Raw genomic sequence first — 22,849 nt, 5'->3', positions numbered from 1 at the left:
TAGAGGTCCTGCATTTCATCTTTTCATGTATTAAGGAGTATCTTGGTTTTATTTTCAGCATTTATGTGTTGTTTTGTGTGTATAGGCTTATGGCTTTAGTGTATGGACATATGTTTTCAATACTTCTGAGTAAATCTTAAGAAGGAAGGTCACTGGATCACACAGATTGACTTTGACATTAATATTGTAAGATATAGCCAATTTGCCTCCTAGAGTAATTCTTAACTGGTTATATTTTACAAAGATTTTGCTTAGTTTATATTTCCCATCAGTTATTTACTTATTTTCTTTACTTATTGCTGAACTGGAGCTAGAACTCTTAAGCATTAAGCACTGTACATGGGGCCACGCCTCCTGTTATTTGTTGTTAGTTCCTCAGACAGTTTATTGCTTAATTTACTCAAAAGGGTTTCTGAGTTTAGTTTTTCCATCTTTATCTCCAGAGTTTTTCAGGTATGCAGCCCACAACAGCCATTTCTTTGTTTCTACATATTAATTTTTGGTATCAAATTTTCTTTAAATTTAATTTCAATCTAAACAGTGCTTTTTTTTTTTTTTTTTTTTTTTTTTTTGGCCAGTCCTGGGGCTTGGACTCAGGGCCTGAGCACTGTCCCTGGCTTCTTTTTGCTCAAGGCTAGCACTCTACCACTTGAGCCACAGTGCCCCCTCTGGCCATTTTCTGTATATGTGGTGCTGGGGAATTGAACCCAGTGCCTCATGTATAGGAGGCAAGCACTCTGGCCACTAGGCCATATCCCCAGCCCTAAACAGTGCTTTTTTTGCTAAGAGAAAATTACTTAAAACACAATGCATTTGATCAACATGCTTCCTAATTAATTTTTAAGAATTAATCTTCCTGGGATAAAAGACGAGTGTTATGAGTTAATAATGTATTCCCTAACATTTTGATACAATTTGCAAAAAATGTTTAATTATTAACAACGTTGCTATTAACAACTCTCTTTAAATCTTTCCAAGCAATAACAAATTATGTTTAATTTTCCAGTTTGGCAGAGATGGTTATGCATTAGAATTTCAATAAAGCTGTTCTATTATCCAGGTCAATTTGCTCTCTTAACATAAGAGAATATTAATTGAAATTTATTGGACAATTTCTGTTGCATTCATCAAATGTGGCGAACTTTGAAACAAAATTACATCTTGAAAGTTTGGTCTTTCATCCTCCTTTCCCACTATCCTCACACCCACAAAATATAAACTAAATATGAAGAGAATAATGGAAGAAAACACAACTACAAAATAATAGAGCACAACAGAATGTTAATATATTCTAGAATTCTTGAGACCCTACATGAAAAATATCAATGTATTTTATCCCAAGCAATTTTAGCTTTTAATATTGGAAACCATAACTTGTTAGAGGCATTATTTAAATATTCAGTGAATTTAATATCTTTTATGTCATTAGCTTTAGAATAAAACTGGATAACATCTAAAAATAAAATGTGCCCTTTATATAATATAGAAGTTATTAAGCAGGCTCTGTCGTAGGCTTTTCCTAAGTAGTCACTGCTTGCTTGTTTGATTGCTTACTGGGAAGAGAGCTGCAGACATTCCAATTTTGTAAGGCAGGACGCTTTTCTCACCATTCAAGCAAACAGACTACAGAATTAGTCTTCTCTTTTTTATTTGTAAGTAAGCTACACACAGTCTTAAAAAAACTAAACAAAACTATTTCTCAATTGTACAGAGAGTGGGAATCTAGGAAACAGCCACACCCCCCCATATCAAGAAGGATTCTGAATCCAACTATACCCCAGACCTTTTTTTGGTACTTAAGCAATGTGAATCCCAACCTACAAACATCAGATATACCTCCTACCTGTGAAATAAGGAACTCAACCACCTGGTGCTTCCCAGATCATGGCTACTAGGAAAGTGGCAGATCTCAGCAACTAGAACAGAAACTCCAATAAGAAACTGCATACCGGACATTGGGAGACACAAATTCCCACAAATTGGGGAACTTATTTTTATTTACTGGCTTTTTTAGGAAACAGAGTTTAATACTAGTTGTTTGTACCTATGTCAAATGTTGAAAAAACAACATATACTGAATATATCAATGCATATTTCCATGGTTTCTAAAATTTGAGGGATTAATACCCAAATTAACTGAAAGGATTTAATATAAATTCTATGATGCTCACATATAGTATAACCTATTATATATAATAATCAAATTGTTTGTATATATTGACTTTGATGTACATAAATATGTATATACACACATATATGACATCATATAAAATCTATAAATACATATCATATGTACATCATAAGTACATTGGTAATTTCCATCACGACTTTGACTTTTTTTTTTTTTTTTGCAACAGTACTGAAGGCATTGGCTTACTGGGATTTCTTACTTCTTGCTTGGTTGTTACTCTACCCCCTGAGCTACACCACTGAATTATTTTTGGCTGTTATATTTAGAGCTAAATTCTAGTGGATATTTCCATCTAGTCTGGCTTTAAACTGAGATCCCCCTATCTCAGGCCCCCAAGTATTTATTTAGGATTACAGAGCTGAGCAACTGGTATCTAGCATTCCTTTCCTTTCTATAAATAGTTTTACACAAATCTTTGTTCATGTATTTTAAAAATGCTTGCAGGATGTTGCATCAATTGATGCCTATTGTAATTTCTGTTGCTTGTAAGAAAAGGAAAAAAGCATTATGTTTCTATGACACAAGTCTGGGCTTTTCCTACCATAGTTAACATGTCTGTTTAAAGCTCAACCACACAATAAAAAGGATGGATGTAGTCCTTATGCTGCTATGTGCCATCTGGTTAAGTAAATACAATTAAGGATACTTTTACAATTACAGTCAAGTGAGAGAAAAATCTGAGCAGAGTTGGACTGTAAAATAATTAATTGTCCAATCGTAACTGGTGTCATTATGGACAAAGTCTGCATGTTTCATTTCAAAAGCAAGGACCTTTGTCAAAGAGAAATTCACAACCATAGATAACACAAAAATGATCTAATTAGCAATTGTTTGAAATCTAAGACATACAAAATTATTTATGTCATAATTAACTTTTAATGCTAGTAATATTGTTTTACATTCTATATTCTCTACTACTATTTTATACTTGTTATCTTATCATAACTCATTGATGCTTTGTTTCTTTCTTTCTTTTTTTCTTTTTTGTTTTGTCGGTCGTGGGGCCTGATCTCTGGTCCTGGGCACTGTCCCTGAGCTATTCAGCTCTAGTCTAGCTCTACCACTTGAACTACAGTGCCATTTCTAGGTTTCTGGTCTTAATGGGAGATAAGAGTCTCATGGACTTTCCTGCCCAAGTTGGCTTTGAAGGATCATCCTCAGATCTCAGCCTCCTGAGTATGTAGGATTACCGGCATGAGCCATAGCTACCTTGCATTTGCTTTGTTTATCTATGGTCATCATCAGTGCAAACTTAACTCATCACATTTCCTTATTAGCTAAGCCACTGGATTTATCAAAATGCTTCCTTTTATTTGCAATTAATAAAACAACAGAAACAAAATTGCTTCATGTGTTTTGCCCGTTTTTAGGGAATTGGCAAGAACTTCTGAATACTGGATATTTACTGAGGTCCCTGTTAAGAGAGTTATGACTGAGTATCTATAAATTCTATTAGGGCACAACAATGACCAGTACAAAGCCAGTGCAATAACCACTGACAAGCCACATCAACAAGACTGTGTTAGAAATATTCCGTAAGTGATTTCAATGCTCCAAATGTACACTAGGAATTTTACTGGAGGCATGTTCCCTTTCTGTAGAGTGACTAATGCGGTGCCAAAACATTTTGTATTTCAAACTGGCAGGTCAAGCTAACTGCCTATTTCTGCACAATTAGTATTTGTCCGATTTTTCCAGGGGAGTGGCCAGAGATATTCCTTTCTATCCACTGTAGGAAATATAGGTATTCAAACATAAAACAATAAATGCTAAATGTTTACACTGGTACATGGAAGGTAGACACAAAATATGTAAACATCCATGGACACATAATAAGCATATATATGTGCATATATTACACATATATACTACATAGAACACAATTTTAGCTATAAAACTATTGTGGAGTAAGAGAGGAAAGGGAAATGTAAGGTAATCAATTTTAAAGTTAATTGAAAGATGTAAAGTCTTTCAATGAAGGCCAATGGTCACTAAGGGTTTGGAGGGAACTGGGAGAAAGAAAAGAAACAGAACTGTTCCGAGCAAAACACAATATATGCACATCTGAAGTAACATGGTAAACAACCATTGTATCGTTGTAACTTACACTAAAGAAAATTGAGAAAAGTAAAATAGTTTCTTCTGGTGTGGCCAATGACCCTTTGGTAATGAGTTGAGCTAACAACAATGTTGAAGGTGAATATGGTACAAATAGTTTATTTGCACACATGACAATACAATGACAGAACTTTCTAAAAAGTATTTGAAGAAAGGTAAATGACATGAGAGTTTGATAGAGAAGAGATTGACTGGAATATATATATATATATATGTATATGTATGGAAATAGCACAATGAAATGTTTTTTGTATAATAAATATTTGCTAATGAAAAGGAAAATGATAGGTATGCTTTACGTTGTTTTTTCAAGAATATTGCAAAACGGTTCAATTCATGGCTGTAAGTTGAGATGTAGAGGGCATTGCTGACATCTAATACTACAGTGTGCCTACAGAAACGCAATCCAAGATGAGTGTTTTGGCTGTCAGCCTTCTCCACTCCAGAATTCTGTTTCCCCTCCATCACATGACAATGTTGATACAACTCACATAATACAAACAGGGACACAAGTTTTACGACTTCCTGTTATATATCTCCTTTTACTTTGTACTCATGTATCATTAGGCCTATCAGCAATTTCCAATTTTGCATGGTTAAGAAAACTTGAAAATAAAAAACAAAAAGAGTTTTTGAAGTGTTTCCTATATTTTGGATCATGGACAAATATATAGGTATTTCTTTCAAAATGTATTTGTGTTTATATGCATGCATATAATCATATTCATCTCTGTGGTTCAAATATGTATGTACTATCTCATATGTATAGTATATAGAACTTGTTAAAGCCAGAACATTATTTCTTCATGAATGTGCATATTATTTTAGTAAAGCGTCTGTTTTATCAGTGTTTTCAAAAGCAAAATTAAACTTACATAAAAGTGTTATTAATTAATACTATATCCATTATACTGACAATGTCCATACTTTTAAAGATATATCCTTTAGAGTACTCAATCCATACAAAAATGTGTGGTAGGTACTGTTATTATCTCTATTATTCAGAAAATAAAATTTAGAATCGAATTGATAACATGCCCAAGGCACAGTTTATAGTAGCAGAAGCACAATAATAAGACTTAATGTCACTCCAGGACCCATTCTCTCTGCCAGTTAGCAATATTGCTTTTTATTACTGTATTTCCATTTATAGAATATCCTTGTTGTTGTTTCTACTTCCAAAAATGAGTAGAAAGCTTGTATTTGTCAAGTCCCTTTGTTCATTGGAATCATATAATCTACTTATGAGGTTGCAAGTATTGTTGGCAGGCTGCATGTCAGTATTATGAACCAAAATAGAACTCAATTAATAAAAAGAAACAGAATTTTGGGATTACATTTGGAGGTGTTTTGGAGTCAACTGCTATGATTCTGTTCCCATCACTTGTAACTATGATTTTATGCATGATGCATCAGGGTAGAAATTTCCCTTATATTATTAAAACTTACCTTAGATTATTACTAATTATTGCCACAGGAAATAAAGTCATTACACATTTAAATCCATTAATTAAAATGTAATATATATGACATGCTATACGTATGTATGTATATGTAATATATAATACATACAGGAGTATATGGCCTAGTTTTCTGATAGAATGTCCAAATTTTTTAAAAGAGGAAAAGTGTGTTTTGGTTCAGAGTTTTGGAGTTTTCAGTCCATGATGAGTTGGAACTTTACTTTGTTCGTGATATTAAAAAGAACGGGAGTGTTTTGATTAACATAGTAAATCATGTCTGTTTTAGAGTTCTATTCAAATCCTTTAAATCAATGTGAAGATAAAATTGTGCTTACATAAATTGATACTCAAATAAAACAAATATACATTTTCTATCTCATATTTTTCATGTTTTGTTCTTTTATACATACATATATATATCTTAGTTTTACTCAGTTCTAGTAAATGTCTGCTGATTTACTAATGTTTTGAAAAATAAGCACTAGAATTTTTTTTGGTTTTGAATTAGTTTAGTGAAAACTATAGCAATAAAAATTGTGCAAAATTATGCAATCTGATTTAGGAAATAAGCACTCTATAAATTCGTGAAAATATAAAATCCCAGACGTGATTTTTAAATGTGATTAAATTGGGGGTGCGAATATGACCTAGTGGTAGAGTGCTTGCCTCAAATACTTGAAGCCCTGGGTTTGATTCCTCAGCACCACATATATAGAGAACTGCCAGAAGTGGCACTGTGGCTCAAGTGGCAGAGTGCTAACCTTCAGCAAAAAGAAGCCAGGGACAGTGCTCAGGCCCTGAGTCCAAGGCTGAGGACTGGCTAAACAAATAAATAAATTTTTTTTTAATGTAGCTAAATCTAGGTCAAATAGCATTGTTTACTCTGGTAGTAACTCATTCTTGTAATCCCATCTACTCAGGAGCCTGACTGAGGTTTGAAGCCAGCTGAATCAAAGTCTTCAAGCCTCTATTTCTAATTAAAAAATTGATTTGGAAGTGAAGATAAAAGAACAGAAGCATAGCACTTTTTCTTTCCTCAGTGATTTCCAAAACAATAAATTTTGTGTGTAGAATTAATCCTGTCCCCACACGACTGCTATCTAACATTTTGCTAACTTGGCCAGTATTAAGATTCTGATAGCTATTCATCTGTAGGAAAGGTAAGATCTAATTAATCAATACTGTCAGCCTACTCATCCCAGAGAGACAGCAGAAAAGGTGATCATATGCCAAACCTTTCCAAGATTTTCTTGTGATATTTGCTAAACAGGCGTTAATTCTAAAGGACATCAAATTCTTAGATGTAACTTTCTCATGTTGAACATTCATGTGTTTCTTTCTTTAGCCAGGGTATTAAATCCTCCAAATTACTTTTTTCATTTCATGTGCCATTACTTTTAGCAAATTTAAAAGGTGCTAGTGATGTCACTGGCCCTAAGTGTTCAATAAAAATATAATTTTCTTCTCCTTTTGGCATAAAGAGGTAATTTAAAACTCTTTCACATTTATACCCATCAAAAATCCATTATAACTTTCTCTTGGAAAAATGAGTAATAGTTTTTATTCTCTTTCATGTAATATTATTACATGAAACCTGTCTTTCAAATTGTCTGTCTTTTAACCATTTTAAATATAGTTTAGCAAATATTCATATGCATATATATAATTTAACATCAGATATATGTGTAAGTGTCAAATATTCTATAAAGTATATTCAAAGTTTTAAAATATGCTTTATAGAAATTATAATGATGTCATATAAATCTTACACATAGTACCCAAAAGCTTTTGAATCTTTTCAGCTCTATGTTTTCTTTCAAAATAATATTTAAGGGGTGAGGTGGAATCTCAATGTTGTTTTGATTTGCATTTCTTTATAGCCAGAGAAGTTGAGCACTTCTTCATGTGTCTATTGGCCATTCTCATTTCCTCTTCAGAGAAGTCTCTCTTTATGTCTTTAGCCCATTTATTAAAGGAGAAGCTGTTTCTTTGAGGATTTGTTTTGGGGGAACTTTTTTTTTGAGTTCTACCTATATTTTAGATATGAGGTCCTTGTCTGTTATATGGCTAATGAATATCTCCTCCCAAACTGTGGGCTTTGTATTTATCAAAACAGTTGGTGTATTAAATGTATCTTAATCATTGTGACTCCTTTCAACATTCTTATCCACATCCATTCACCCCTTCCCTCGCTTTTCTCAATTTTGTAGTATATGTGATGAATTACTAACTGCATTTTCCCTTCCTTCTCCCCTTTATTTGATTATCCCTTGTTTTGCAAGTAACCATTTTTCCTGATTATTATTTTGTTTGGTTTTGGCTTTGTATTTCCAAGGAGTTACATTATTTGAGTTCTCCCTAGAGTCCATCATACTTCAGTTAATATATTTGTACCTACTTGCAAACCACCCAACATGTTAACTTATAGATTTATAGGCAAATATTAGAAGCAGAAAAGATCAATTGTAGAAGTTTTGTTGAATATTCCCCAAACTTTTATTCTGTATTTCAAACCCTTTTTTTTTTTTTGGTGTTTAATGACAGTCATTAAGTTCCTTTTTGTATTGCATCCTCCTATAAGTAAACTGTTTCACTCCAACATACAGAATGTATAGATCAATCGCTCATTAAAAGACAGTAAGATGTTGCAGATCATCACTGTGTAATCTGCCCCATTCTTTCCACATCTTCTATTATGTTTCAATCCAAAGGGTAAAAGGATTAAATTCAAATTAAGGGGGAAAATTCTGTAACTGAAATCTTAAAACACTCTATTGAGATAAGTCAGGAAAGAAAAGAAGTTCCTTCAATACCCCCAAAATACATTAAAATACCCCTATAGCTATCTATACACTCAGATTCTAAACTTTAAAATGTATAGTTTTCTCGGCTACTGCTAGAAGCTCCAGGCTCAATAGCTTAAACAAGCACAAGCAAACAACACTGATGATTTCTGGCACTTTCTGGCTCACAAGCCTTGATACTTAAACATCTATATTATGGCTGATGCAAGCCATGTTTGTGATAATTTCTGTTTTAAGTTTTCAAACACATCTAAGGAGTGAAGAGTCTGATTTTCTCAAATGATACAGAATTTCAATGTGCTGTGGATTTGAACTTTAGAAATACTAGTGTTGTTTTTGCAAAGACCCCTGATATCACTGTAACTGATATTAGTACTCTGGATATTGTATATACTTGTATTGGAACTAGGGAAGGGAAAGGAAATACCAAAATCAAGAGACAAAGGACAAAAAGACAAAGCAATGCAACAGCAATACTTACAAAACTATATGGTGTAAACCAACGGTACAACTCGTGGAGGAGAGAAGGAAATGAGGAGGGGGGAGACAGGGGAAAATGAGGGAGGAGGTAAAAAGTTGGATAAGAAATGTACTCACTGCCTTACATATGAAACTGTAACCCCTCTGTACTTCACGTTGACAATAAAGAAATAAAAATATGCACAAATTGGTCTGAAGTACTGCCTTTGGCTAATTATAATATGTATTTGCAATGCAATTCAAATGTAACAGGTGTAGTAGGTCATAAGTAACTGAACTCTCTATGATCAACTAGAGATGCTAATGTCACAGCATAGTGGAGGGATCGAAGAAAAGTGTCTTGAGTTGCTAAGTTAATTGTATGCATAAATGTATGTGAATAAGCCATCTAATACTGAAGAATATTATGCCAAAATTTATCAACACTTATGACTTGGAGAAAAATATCTATATTTTGTTTTTCTTTTCCTCTTATTTCAGTGAAACTTTTGATGATCATCTGAAGGGAAAATTCGAAATAGAAATTTGTTGGCAGTACAAGAATGAATATTAAAAGTATAACCCAGAAGCAAAGAAGGACAATGAATCTGGAAATAGCATTTATAAGTATTTATAATTTCCTGGAGTCAAATACAGCAGCTACTGTAATAAAATAATGTCTTATATGGCTAGCTGAGATTTGAAATTACATTATTTTTGGTAGCTAGCTAGATTTTTAAATGATTAGATTTACAAGAAAAATGGTATAATCTTTTATTCATATATTTATAGTTATACATAAATGAAACTCACTTATATTCCATCTGCCTTGTGTACATATAGATGTAAGCAGTGACAAATTTATACAGAAGCCGGTTTTTATAGTTAGTACGGAATTAATGAGCAAAGAAGCTGCTCTGTCATATACTAGCTATTTGGAATTCATGGAGATTATGCCAATGTGTCTTGTAAATGTTTCCACTTGTTAAAATCTTTAAAGGCCAAAACATGTGTTATATTTCTTCAGGCATTTTTTTTCTCTGGGATTTTCAAGTAATGTTGACATAGATTTAATTAAAGCCCCAAATCCTACTCTTGTGCTTTGTATACTCTCATCTCAGCAAAATGTCATGTTATTATTTTGATCCTAGAAAACACTCTCATCCAAATCTACATTGAAGGTGTGATTGATTTAAGTCTAGTATGTTTTACAAGAAAAAAATAAATGATAATTATTGCTTTTTGAATTAGTATATACACATGAATATGTTTTGAAATTAGGTAAGTAAGAAGATACAGGATATAACAACGACTCTCAACTAGACCAATTGCTTGTTTTGGAGTCTCTGAATGTATGATGCATTCGGTGCACCTACAGATGATTTTCTTCTTTTCAAAATATTTATTCCAATCAAAGTCTGTCATTTACTATACTAGATGCTCTAGGCTTTGAAATAAATGTGGGAATTTGACCATTCAATACCACTACTGTCACCATCACTTCCTTACCTGGCAGTCAAGGTAAAATATCAGTATCTTTGTGTTTCTAAAGTCTACTCAAAAAACTTTAAGATTTACTCTTTCAATATGCATCTCTTTTTTAAATCCAGTAACTGGCAAGGCCTGGGGACTGTTATTTCACTCTTTTTCTAAAGACTGATGTCATACCACTTGAACCACAACTCTATTTCTGGCAATTTGGTAATGAATTGGGTAGTCTTACGGACTTTCCTACCTATGCTGACCATAAATATTGTTCTTCATATCTCAAATTCCTGAGTGCCTAGGATTATAGGTGTGACACACTGAAGCCTAGCTAAGATATACATCCTTATTAAGAAATTTTAATAACTTTTGAAACAATATTTAGTGCCTGACAAAGCTGGTGGAAAAATGTAAATGGTGAAAAGTGGAATTTATTCTTCATACATTCCATTTTCTAGGTTTTTAAAATGTATTATCATTTATTGCAGTGTATGACTCTCAGGAATCCTTGCTCCATTTCCTTTAATTTAGACTTCATTCTCAGTAATAATAAACTGCTAATAGAAAATAATTGAATGTTCTGTAATAATTATTGACTCCAATGTGGAATAAATATACTAATGGAAAGACACCTCGTGTACAGGAAGGTAAATAAGTGCTGTTGTTTTAATATGAAGTGTGCATCAGCTGATGGTGCTATTTCAAGAAAGACTGAAAACTTTGAGGGGGGTAGAGGCTAGATGGAGAAGTTAGGTCAACAAGGGCATGATTGTGAGGGGTGCACCTGTCCACCTTATTTGCTCTCTCTGCTTCCTATCTACTGTTAGTTGAGGTGTTATTTCCTTCATCCTCTACCACAGCCAAGGTGTTCTATCCAAGCACCACGGACGTGGCCATCTAAAATGTGAATCAAAATAAATCTTCCCTCCTTTAAGTTGTTCCAGAAATTATATTGTCCAGGACTACATAAAAGTAACAAGTACAATAGATTTGCTTTGACATCTATGACTTCAATATCCTGAATTTAAGGACAGATGCCAATCTGTCCTCTTCCATTGGGGAAAAAATAGACAATTAGTAGATAAATATGATCATTTATCCAAACCAAAGTAGAAAAATAAGAATTATATCACATTTTGTGAGAGCACCAAATCCTAACTACTAGACATATTTTATATCATATTTTGATCTACACATTGAGCCTTAGGCATTAATAAGTGATTACCCATGAGCACTAAAACTACTATTGCTTAAATAAGATTTGAAAATCCTATCACACAAATCCATCTATGGTATATACAAGCATATATTTTATGTCTGAAGATATTATTACATGTACTTGCTTTAAATTGCTTTGGAGAGCATGTAACATGAGAAATTATTAAAAAAATAACTAAGCATATTAACATTGTTTCTTTCAATGATGTTAATGCTCAATTCATCAGAAGTTTGTGCAACTTTCTAAACTTATTTTTTTAATTTAATTTTATTGTCAAGATGATGTACAGAGGAGTTACAGGCACATATGTAAAGTAGTGAGTACATTTCTTGTCAAACATTGTACTCACTCCCTCATTTTTCTCCCATTTTCCCACACCCTAGCTCTCCCACAAAATTGTAAAGTTCTTTTCCAACATATTGTCTCGTCAGTCTCACTGTTGCATTGATTAATCCTTAATGCTTTGTCTCACCATTTTGTTGTTCACCTTCCCTTCCCTAATTCAGATAAATGCATATACAACACACACGGTACAAAAATCAAATACCGTGACAACAGGAGATGTCCCATAGCCAGAAAAAAAAGTACAAAAGAAAAAAGAAATAACTTCACATAGTACCTTAAAAACAATAACAACAAAGAAAGTGAAATAAACTCCAAGATGGGGAGACAAGAAGTTTCTCTTTATTGTTGTTGTTTCTAAGTTTCTTGGGAAGGCTCTTCATTTTTTTCATTTTCAGGAAAAATATCATTAAAAACAACAAATGCCAGCGACCTGAACATATCTTTTCTTCTTATTTATATGCAACATTTTATGCTAATCTCTATCTCTTCATTTTCAAAGGATAAAACACACCAGAGGTCTGTACTCAACTTTCTTTTCTTCCCATCTGCACCAATTCTATAAACTATTTTTGCTACAGCATCCTTTGGTAAACCAGACCCAGAGAACCATGGGTTGCATGATTCCCCTTATGTGTGGTAACTAGAATAAGCCTACAAATCTGCAAGCAAACTTAATATTTTGTTTTCTTCTTCCGTTGGACAAGGAAGGAAGCAAGATAACATGCCAAAATTCTGTATAAAATAATTTCCAAGCACAGAAAAATGGTAGCTATGAAAGCAATATCAGTCAAACTTTACAGAAATTGTACACTCAAATTTAGCTAATTGTATATTACTATGAAAAAGACTTTTTCTCCTCCAAGTTGTCTTCACGTCTTCGACAGAAATACAGTGACTTTTTGGGTTAGTTGTTGGCTATGAAATCAACCAATTAAACAAAAGAAATCCTCAGCATCTGAGACTTTGGAAAGATGATAACCCTGGGTTAATATCCTGGATGTAACAGATATTTAGTAATATAGATGATGCAAATACATTTTTGAATCAAATGTATTTTGAACTAATGAACATTCTTAGAATAAGTGTGAAGGAAAAAGGTTTCCCACACATTTGTCTTGAGGTAAACAGTATTTTCTACTATTCCTATGTCTCAGTCTGATTTATACACTGCAAGACATTATGCTTAAGCATCCAGCGATGCAGTAGACTAGCAAACAGAGTAGATTAGCTTTCCATATGTAATTTAATATCATACATTTCCACATATTCTGTTTGTGGGAATCAATGAGCAGAGTTTAATTTTAAGACTAAGTGCAATGTACAGTGGATTTCCATAGTTACTTGATAGTTACCTAATTTCATGATGTCTTGTATCAATGAAATAGTATAATTTTCTTTGTATTGTCTCAGAACAAAGTGACAAAACTATTCTGTGGGCTTCAAAATACTGTGTTGTAGAACCATGTTGATAGAAAAAGAGAATCAGCTGAACTTAAAAACAAAGCATCTAAGTTTGGATATATAAAATAAGAATCCAGCATAACATGCTCTAAATGGTGTATTTATTGTGTACATACTGTATTGTAAGTAAATGATACTGACAAAAATGTGTCAATTGAATGTGTTTCTAGTAACCACAATGACAATGCATTGCATTTATGTCATTTGATCAGCTACTTGGTCATTTTTATCACAATTAAATTAGTACTTTTCCAAGACTGAGAAAAGGTATGTAATTAATTTTCATAAATTATTAGGTTAGTGAGATGTTACATTGTATTTTAGCCTATCAGTTAAGAAGGAAAATGTCATATGGTTTTAAACTATAAAGAGAGAGAAGGACTATCATGAAAATTGGAGCTTGGGAAACTTTCAAACACAAAGAATCAATGGTTGATCATTCAAACCTATCAAAATCATGACCTATCAAAATGATGAAAATGTATATATTTATCTCAAGAAGTTCATTATGAGTGCAAATTATAAATAAGAAATTCTCAAATTATAAATAAATATTACTACTTGGTGATTCATTTGTATAACATGATGAAGTAATAAATTACTAATCACTTTCAAGAAAACTACTGTATCAAGGACACAAAAGTAAACACTAATACTTTCCTATTTAAAACTGTTATCAATTATTTCTTTATTGAATTTTATATGAATTCTATAGAGTTAATTTAATCAACAATTACAGAAACATGGTCATTTGTGTTGCATGATGAAAACTTAAATCATCACTTTTAATTTGGAAGAAATCTGTTGTGTGAGCAGGGCTTGGCAGTCGCTGCTCTGTCATTATAATCCAGGTTCTTTTATTTGGGTGAATTTGGCCAGTCGAGCGAATTAGCCAGTAGAAACCCATATGGTGAATTGTTCAAAACTAGATTGCCTTGTGAGTCATAGCTTGGCCAGTTTTAACTGTCTAACTTAATATCAGGAGTGTATCCATTTAAATGTCCATAAATAGCTGTTTATTGGTCTAACAACTGAACTTAATTTGCTTTTTCTCTAGAAAACCTGACTAGATTTTAAGCATAAAAGTACAAATAGAGAATAGAAAGGATTTAGAAGCGAGGGATGCCTCAGGTTCACTCTCTGTTTACCTTTAAAGAAGCAGTCTTCATTGTGAACAATGGTTATCTTTTGCTTTTTCAGGCAAGCTGCTCTGTGCACTTCACAGTGGTTGGCATAGAATTCTCCATCTGACCCACACACAGGTTTGTAGTGCCATTTGCAATGATCCATACAGGCGCATTCTGCATGGCCCGTCTCTCTGCTGATGACACAGCGCCTTCCCAAGCCACAATACTTGTTTTCACAAGATCCAAAAGAGCCATCCTGAATCAGAAATTCTGAAAATGAAAAAAGAGAGAATCATTTGTTTCCTATATATTCAAATACTAGATGCATTTGACCGTATCAAATATCCGGTATGTTCTAAAATAGTCTCAGAAAGTCAAAGAACTTGTGTTGTTTGGGGGCAGGAGAGGCTGATAACAAAACCCACAGATAAACTGTTTCTGAAAGTTCTCAATATTCTTCCTCAGGTCATCTCCTTGAGCTATCTTCTCTTTTCTGAGAAGACTCTGTTTGATTTTTTAATCTTTTCATCAATGTGATTAAAATACAGATTCTGGTCTAGCGTTAAATTGCAGCTCCAGTACCTGTAAGCTCCAGGGCATCTGTTGCATATATAGATCAGACTTCCATTTTAAAAATAGGGTTAATAGAATGTTTATCATTCAATGGAGTTTAAAGAACTTGGTATATATAAAATTCCTTTCAATTGTTATTATAATTATCTGTTTAGAAACTAACTTTGATAAGACATGGATGTGGGAAATGGATGTGTTTTATAAATGTACCTCATTCAATCAATAGCCAAAGGTTTTTAATGTACACTTATCCCTATGTGCGTACAATGTAACTTGATCAGACACACCCCATATCTCTTCTCTCATCTGCCTTCAACTTCATTCAATCAATTCAACAAGCTTCAATCTTCCATTTGTATGTATGTAAATACAGGTACAGAGAGTATCCTAACTAAATTCACTTTCCTATACCCTGTCTAATCATCCTCTTCTTTTCCATTAATAGTTAATATTCTCACCCTGAACAAGTTTCACAAATTCTGTTATTTAATTTTATATACATGTGAATTATTTGAAGGAGTTTCATCTGTGGTATTTCACATATGGATGTGAGTTCGTTAGTCAGATTGCCCCGTGATTCACTTTCATCTCCACCGTGCCCACTAAAGACTATTATCCAACAGTTTTCAGTAAATAACTATCAAGTAGTGGAAATTAAAACAAAATTTCACACAAAATAATTTAAATATTTTGAGCATTAATGTTCTATGATTGTTGAAAGCTTTCAATAAATGAAAAAATATAAGTGTAAGTCATTAAATACTTTTTTAGTATAGTGTTATTTCAAATACCTTTTAATATCCCTTTGAAGTAGTCAATGCATTTTAAAATATGTGTATATAATACAGTGGTTCTAGAGCTTGGACATAGATTAGAGTACCATAAAGCAGTTGGCAAAGCCCTTCCTTTCTCCACTCCTCTTTGGAGAAACTGATTCAGTACAATCATGGTGCAGTCAAATGTACATATGTTCAACACAGTTGACCAAGGGCTGCATAGTTGTTTGAACTATCACACATTAGGGTCACTGAACTAATGCATTCTTAATATATAACCAAAAATGTAATAGGAAAAGATCAAATAAATAAGTTTGGAACACACTAATGGGAAAAATTAAAAAGTAATGCTATGAGGGAAACCATATAAAATAATTCAAGGATTAGAAAACAATTATATAAATCAATGAACACAGTTGGTTAGATTGCAATGATGTTGGACAAAGATATTTTATTTTTCTTCCTTCATATATCCATATATTGGTTAAGTTAAATAACTTCACAGTCATTACCGTAAGGTTAGTTCCAGTCTCTGAATACTTACATAATTCACGGAACATCTCTTATTAAATTAAGACCCACATCAATACAAATGGTTATTTTATTCTACAAAATAGCTGGATTTCAGTCAAGCCCAAACAACCAAGTTTCAGCCTATCACAAGCAGCCAATTGAACAGACTATATCTTATTTACAGTCCTAATTGGATAAAAGCCTCCTCACACAATATCCAAATAACATAGATGCATAACTTGAGTAAAATGGATGATGTATACTTTGTTTCTACATATGGAATACATTACTGACCATGGTAGGCCAAATTCTCAAACTCTTCTTGTTCTGAGTTCTGCCAGCTCATGAATCATTCTTTGATCAAATAAATGTCATTAATTTTATTTGTCTCAAAGATTTTCCTTAACAAGTATACTACTATAAAATGGAAAGTAGAAATAATGAGTAAACATTTACCAAGGGAGTGATCAATCTCTTAATCAAAGAATGAGCCATAGTTTATTAGAAGAGTTTTGCCATTTCACATTTCAATCATCAGTTAAGGCAGCTTTTTGATTGACTTCATTTCCTGGTGGCAATATTCTATAATCATGTGATTATTATTTGGTTTATTTAGGTTGGTGTACATCTTTCTCATAGTCTTTTTGCTTAAATCAATATTAAAATCTTGGTCTTGAGTCTAGATATTTGTGTGAAGATATTGGCTATTTTCTAGAATTTCTTGAAGGAGTATACATTAATAGCTAGAAGCAGTGTTTTTTTATATAACTACTACAATTAAATAATGTTTAATTAATTCATGTGCAATTCAAATAAAGCTCGTGTTATATAAATGAACGAGTATAGCATATCCTTTCTGACTCCAATTAACCATGACTAATGCTGAGCTTATATGTAAATTGAAAGTAAATCTATTTAATCTGATAGACCTGTCAAGATTTTTAATTAAATTTAGACATCATATAACATAGCAGATAAAATTTGATCAAGGACTTATATCATGTTATGGTATAGTTTGATAATATAGGCTTTGTTTCATAAAATAGATGTTGTATTTACTAAGTACATTGTTTTGCAATTTGTAAGGCTTCCAAACAGTATAAAACTGGTTAAAATTTCAAATAAGGTCAAATATAAAAAGATCAGTGACATAGTCACAAAGCAAAATAATTCTACATTATTGTACAGATGGTTGCTACAGATTTTTTTTCAGTCATGGAACAATTTAAAATAAATCTGTCAAATACCATACATCTAATTGCATATATATGATATATAACATATATATCATATACATTGATATATATAACAGATTATATATGTATACCATATTATAGATATATTTTATGTCTTACAAAATTAATATCATGTATCTATAAAATAAACACCATCACATAGACACTTAACATCAAGTATTTAAGTTGAAATAAACCTAGAAAAGTGTGTTTTCTCATGTATACCATTACAATATTGCCTGCTGTAGAAATTTTTTGAAAAAGTAAGTTTTTCAAGAGGCTTACAGAAGTGTTTAGACAGGATGTAAATCAAAACTTGGGGGGGTAATCAGGTAAATCTTTATATACATTTTACTATATCATAACTGAAACTGTTATCAAGAAAATAAATAACAGATGTAGGTGAGGATGCAGTGAACAGGAACCCTCATACACTGGTAGTGGGAAGGTAAACTTGTTTACCACTCTGGAAAGCACTGTGGAGTTTCCTCAAACACTTAAACATAGAATTATCATATGATCCAGTGAGCTCATTTCTGGGCATTTACCCAAATATTTACAAACCAATATACAATAAAGGCACTAGTACAACCATGTTTAATATATACAACCGAGGTATATAATAACAAAGGTATGAAATCAGCTCAGATGCCATTCAATTGGCAAATGGATCAAGAAAATATGCTATATATTCATAATGGAATTTTACTTAGCTATTTTTGTCCTATTTGTAAAGAAATGGAAAGACTTGGAAAAAAATTATGTTAAGTGATGTAAATTAGGCCAAGAGAGGCAAAGGATCCATCCTTTCCCTTATATGTGGAAGCTAGATTTAGATTTCAAACTCATAAGTAAATACAGTGGGTAGTATTCAAATATCTACAATTGTATTTACTACAATATGGTAGATTTAAATTTTTTTTTTTGCCAGTCCTGGGCCTTGAACTCAGAGCCTGAGCACTGTCCCTGGATTCCTTTTGCTCAAGGCTAGCACTCTGCCACTTGAGCCACAGCGCCACTTCTGGCCGTTTTCTGTATATGTGGTGCTGGGGAATTGAACCCAGGGCCTCATGTATAAGAGGCAAGCTCTCTTGCCACTAGGCCACTTCCCCAGCCCCAATATCGTAGATTTAAAAGAAATCTCTAACAGTATAATACCTTACAAAACCAAAATCAAAGTTCAGCAAAATAAAACACCAGGAAATGGGTACTCAAAAGGGGTGAAGTGGGGTAAAGAGGATATGGGTAGATGAATGAAGGGAAGAGGGAGGATTGCAGAAGAGAATTCAATGGATATCCTACAATTAAGAAGAGTAAAGGGAATGGGTAGGTAAGTGGGGGGTGGATGAGAATGTTGAAAAGGGTGAGATTTGTCAAGATATATTGTATTCATAAACTTCTGATAAATGGCAACTCCTTTGTACAAATATCTAAAGATAAAATTTGAAGGAAATGAAAAGAAAAATTATGTTATTTGATTTAAAATGCCAAATTATCTGAGATGGGTTGGGTTGCTATAAAATATATTATGGTAAAATAACAAAGATAGAATGTCTTAATTTAATTTTATTCACATGGTGATGTACAGAGGGGTTACCATTACATATGTAGTGAGTACATTTCTTGTCATACTTGTTACCCCATCCTTCATTTTTCTCCCACCTTCCCTTCCCCCAACACACCCCCACCCCTAAGTTGTACAGTTAATTTCCAACATAATATATATTGAGTATTACTACTAAATTGGCTGGACCTTTATCCTTTGTCTCACCATCTTGATGTTCCCTTTCCCTTCCCTAACTCAGATAAACGTATATACAACACACAGGGTACAAAAATCAAATACAATAACAATAGGATAAACCATAGGAAAGAAAAAGAAAAAAAATCACATAGTACATTAAAAATGACAACAACAATAAAAAAAAACCTCTTGTTTTCATATCTGGGAGTTCATTTTGTTTAGCATCATCTTATATGGTCATATATACATATATATGGCTATTGAGCTACTGTGATCCTCTGCTAGTATTATTCTAGACACTCACTAATTATTACCAATGAGGAAAACCATGGGATCTATGTCATAAACAAAGCCATAATGCAGTGACCAGTATGGTCATGTACATTGCAGTATTAGTTACCATAGTAAAAATGTGGAAGCAACCAAGTTGCCCCTCAGTAGATGAATGGATCAATAAAATGTTGTATATATACACAATAGAATTCTATGCTTCCATCAGAAAGAATGACACTGCCCCATTCATAAGGAAATGGAAAGACTTGGAATATATCATGTTAAGTGAAGTGAGTCAGAACCAAAGATAGATATTTTGCTGACAATAATCCATTACAGAGAACAGCAGAAGTCTTTACAACTTCCCATAATGGAGCAGAAAATGTTTCTCTTCTCCATTTCTCCGGTCTTTTTCTTGGTATACTAAAATAAATCTTGGTTAAATTTTTCAAACTAGCACACAGAAAAACAAAATCAACAACAAATTTTTGTTCACAAGGTATGTTCAGGCTTAATGTAGTTTCTTTGGGCCTAATGTTATGGCAGTAAAATTTGAAATAACTAACAGTTATATTTGGATATTCTGTTAGCATTTAGCATGCAATTCTAATAAAAACTGTTTTAGAAATAATTTAGAAATATCCTCAACTATACCAAATTAAAATTCGTTTGAATTTAGATTATCTGAATTGTTCCTGTTTATTATAAAACTGATAGTAAGCTCTGTTTCATTTTCATAGCCATAATTTGGGCTTTAAAGTGATTTATTCCACTATGTGCCTGCCAGTATTACCTATAATAAAAAATAAACTTTAGCTCAAAAAACATTTATTCCATCACAAGTGTAATTTTAGTAGTAAGGTAGTACAGCATACTAGGCATTAGTTTCCTCATTTTACTAGAAGATAATAAGAACTCAGGAAGTATTATATAAGTAAATAAACTAGAGATCTTACCAATACTGAATCATAAAAATACCCTATAGTTTTTGAGATGTCATTGTATGATGTTTTGAATATTTCTGGTATACAAAACATGCTTCGGGACTGGGGATATAGCCTAGTGGCAAGAGTGCCTGCCTCGGATACAGGAGGCCCTAGGTTCGATTCCCCAGCACCACATATACAGAAAACGGCCAGAAGCGGCGCTGTGGCTCAAGTGGCAGAGTGCTAGCCTTGAGCGGGAAGAAGCCAGGGTCAGTGCTCAGGCCCTGAGTCCAAGGCCCAGGACTGGCCAAAAAAAAAAAAAAAGAAAGAAAGAAAACATGTTTCAACGAAGTTTATCAGGAGTGGTCATTTATTATTGAGATAATTGCTCTGAATAAGTATGTTTTTTTTCTGTGTATGGACTTAGGCAATGCTGAAACACTTACGTTTCAAGAGTGTTCCTCAAATTTTCTATAGTATTCACTGTTAAGGATTTCTTTCAATAGCAAACAAAAAGAAGACAATACAAGAAAACAGAAAGAAAAAAGAAAGAGAAGAAAAAAGGGGCTGGGAATATGGCCTAGTGGCAAGAGTGCTCGCCTCGTATACTTGAAGCCCTGGGTTCAATTCCCCAGCACCACATATATAGAAAATGACCAGAAGTGGCGCTGTGGCTCAGGTGGCAGAGTGCTAGCCTTGAGCGTGAGTGCTCAGGCCCTGAGTTCAAGGCCCAGGACGGCAAAAAAAAAGCAGAGACTCCACTAGGAGACTGAATAGCGGACATTGGGAGGCCGGGCGGCGGTGGCCACAGCAGCAGCCCACAGAGCACTGGCCGCCTCTGGGCCAACACCGCTCCCACTCCGCCGCACTTCCTCCGCTCCCCGACCAGGGAGCCGGACGCCACCACAATGTCGCCGCCACGAAGTCAGGCACCGGAGCCACCAGCCCCGTGAGACCCTCTTCTAGGCCTGCTAGAGAACTTCTGCAGCCGTCCATCTCCGCTTCCTCCTACGGCGGCCCAGTATATCCAGGTGCGACCTGGGGAAGGGGTCTGATACCAGATCTCCCCCTCTCCCGGGCGGCAATGGTCTAATACCAATATATAGAGTTTCCAATGTACTCAGATAAGGTACAGTGAACCAACAGTCCCCTCAACAAGTGGGCTAAAGACTTACAAAGAGACTTCTCTGATGAGGAAATGAGAATGGCCAAGAGACATATGAAAAAGTGCTCTACATCACTGGCCATAAAAGAAATGCAAATCAAAACAACATCGGGATTCCATCTCACCCAAGTGAGAATGTCCTATACCAAGAAAACTAACAATAACAAATGCTGGAGGGGATGTGGCCAAAAGGGAACCCTACTTCATTGTTGGTGGGAATGTAAACTGGTTCAGCCACTCTGGAAAGCAGTATGGAGATTCCTCAGAAGGCTAAATATAGAACTCCCCTATGACCCAGCAGCCCCACTTTTGGGTATCTATCCAAAAGACCACAAACAAATTCACAGTAAAGCCACCAGTACAACAATGTTCATCACAGCGCAATTTGTCATAGCTAGAATCTGGAACCAACCCAGATGCCCCTCAGTAGACGAATGGATCAGGAAAATGTGGTACATATACACAATGGAATTTTATGCCTCTATCAGAAAAAAATGGCATTGCCCATTCATCAGGAAATCTAAGGACTTGGAAAAAATTATACTAAGTGAAGTGAGCCAGACCCAAAGAAACATGGACTCTACAGTTTTCCTTATAGGGAATAATTAGCATAGGTTTAGGCTAGTCACAGCAGAGGATCACAAGAGCCCAATAGCTATGCCCTTATGAACACATAAGATTATGCTAAATGAAATGAGCTCCATGTTATGGCAAAGAGTGTTATATCACTGTTGTAATCACTTTCAACTTGCCACGTGAAACTGTAGCTTTTGTTGTTGTTGATGATCCTCTTGTATCCCCTTCCTGTGGTTGTCCCTGTGCTATCACTGTATCTCATCTGAGTACCCGGATACTTTATATACTGGTATTAGAGTAGAGAAAGGAAAGGAAATATCAAAATTGAGAGATAAACGATAAAAAGACAACTGACTCCAAAAGCAATACTTACAAAACCATTTGGTGTAAACCAAC

General features: G+C 33.8%; 1 protein-coding gene across 1 annotated transcript in view; it reads right to left on the bottom strand.

The window, feature by feature from the left end:
* Positions 1 to 22,849, bottom strand: part of Fstl5 (follistatin like 5) — a 279,651-nt gene that overhangs the window by 188,811 nt on the left and 67,991 nt on the right. Inside the window, exon 4 of the mRNA XM_048364572.1 lies at positions 14,694 to 14,942. Within this exon, the coding sequence (XP_048220529.1) occupies positions 14,694 to 14,942 (249 nt within the window). The remainder of the gene's footprint in view (positions 1 to 14,693; positions 14,943 to 22,849) is intronic.

This window comes from Perognathus longimembris, chromosome 16, assembly GCF_023159225.1.
Source record: "Perognathus longimembris pacificus isolate PPM17 chromosome 16, ASM2315922v1, whole genome shotgun sequence".
NCBI lineage: Eukaryota > Metazoa > Chordata > Mammalia > Rodentia > Heteromyidae > Perognathus > Perognathus longimembris.
This window is presented reverse-complemented; position numbering and strand designations above follow the sequence as displayed.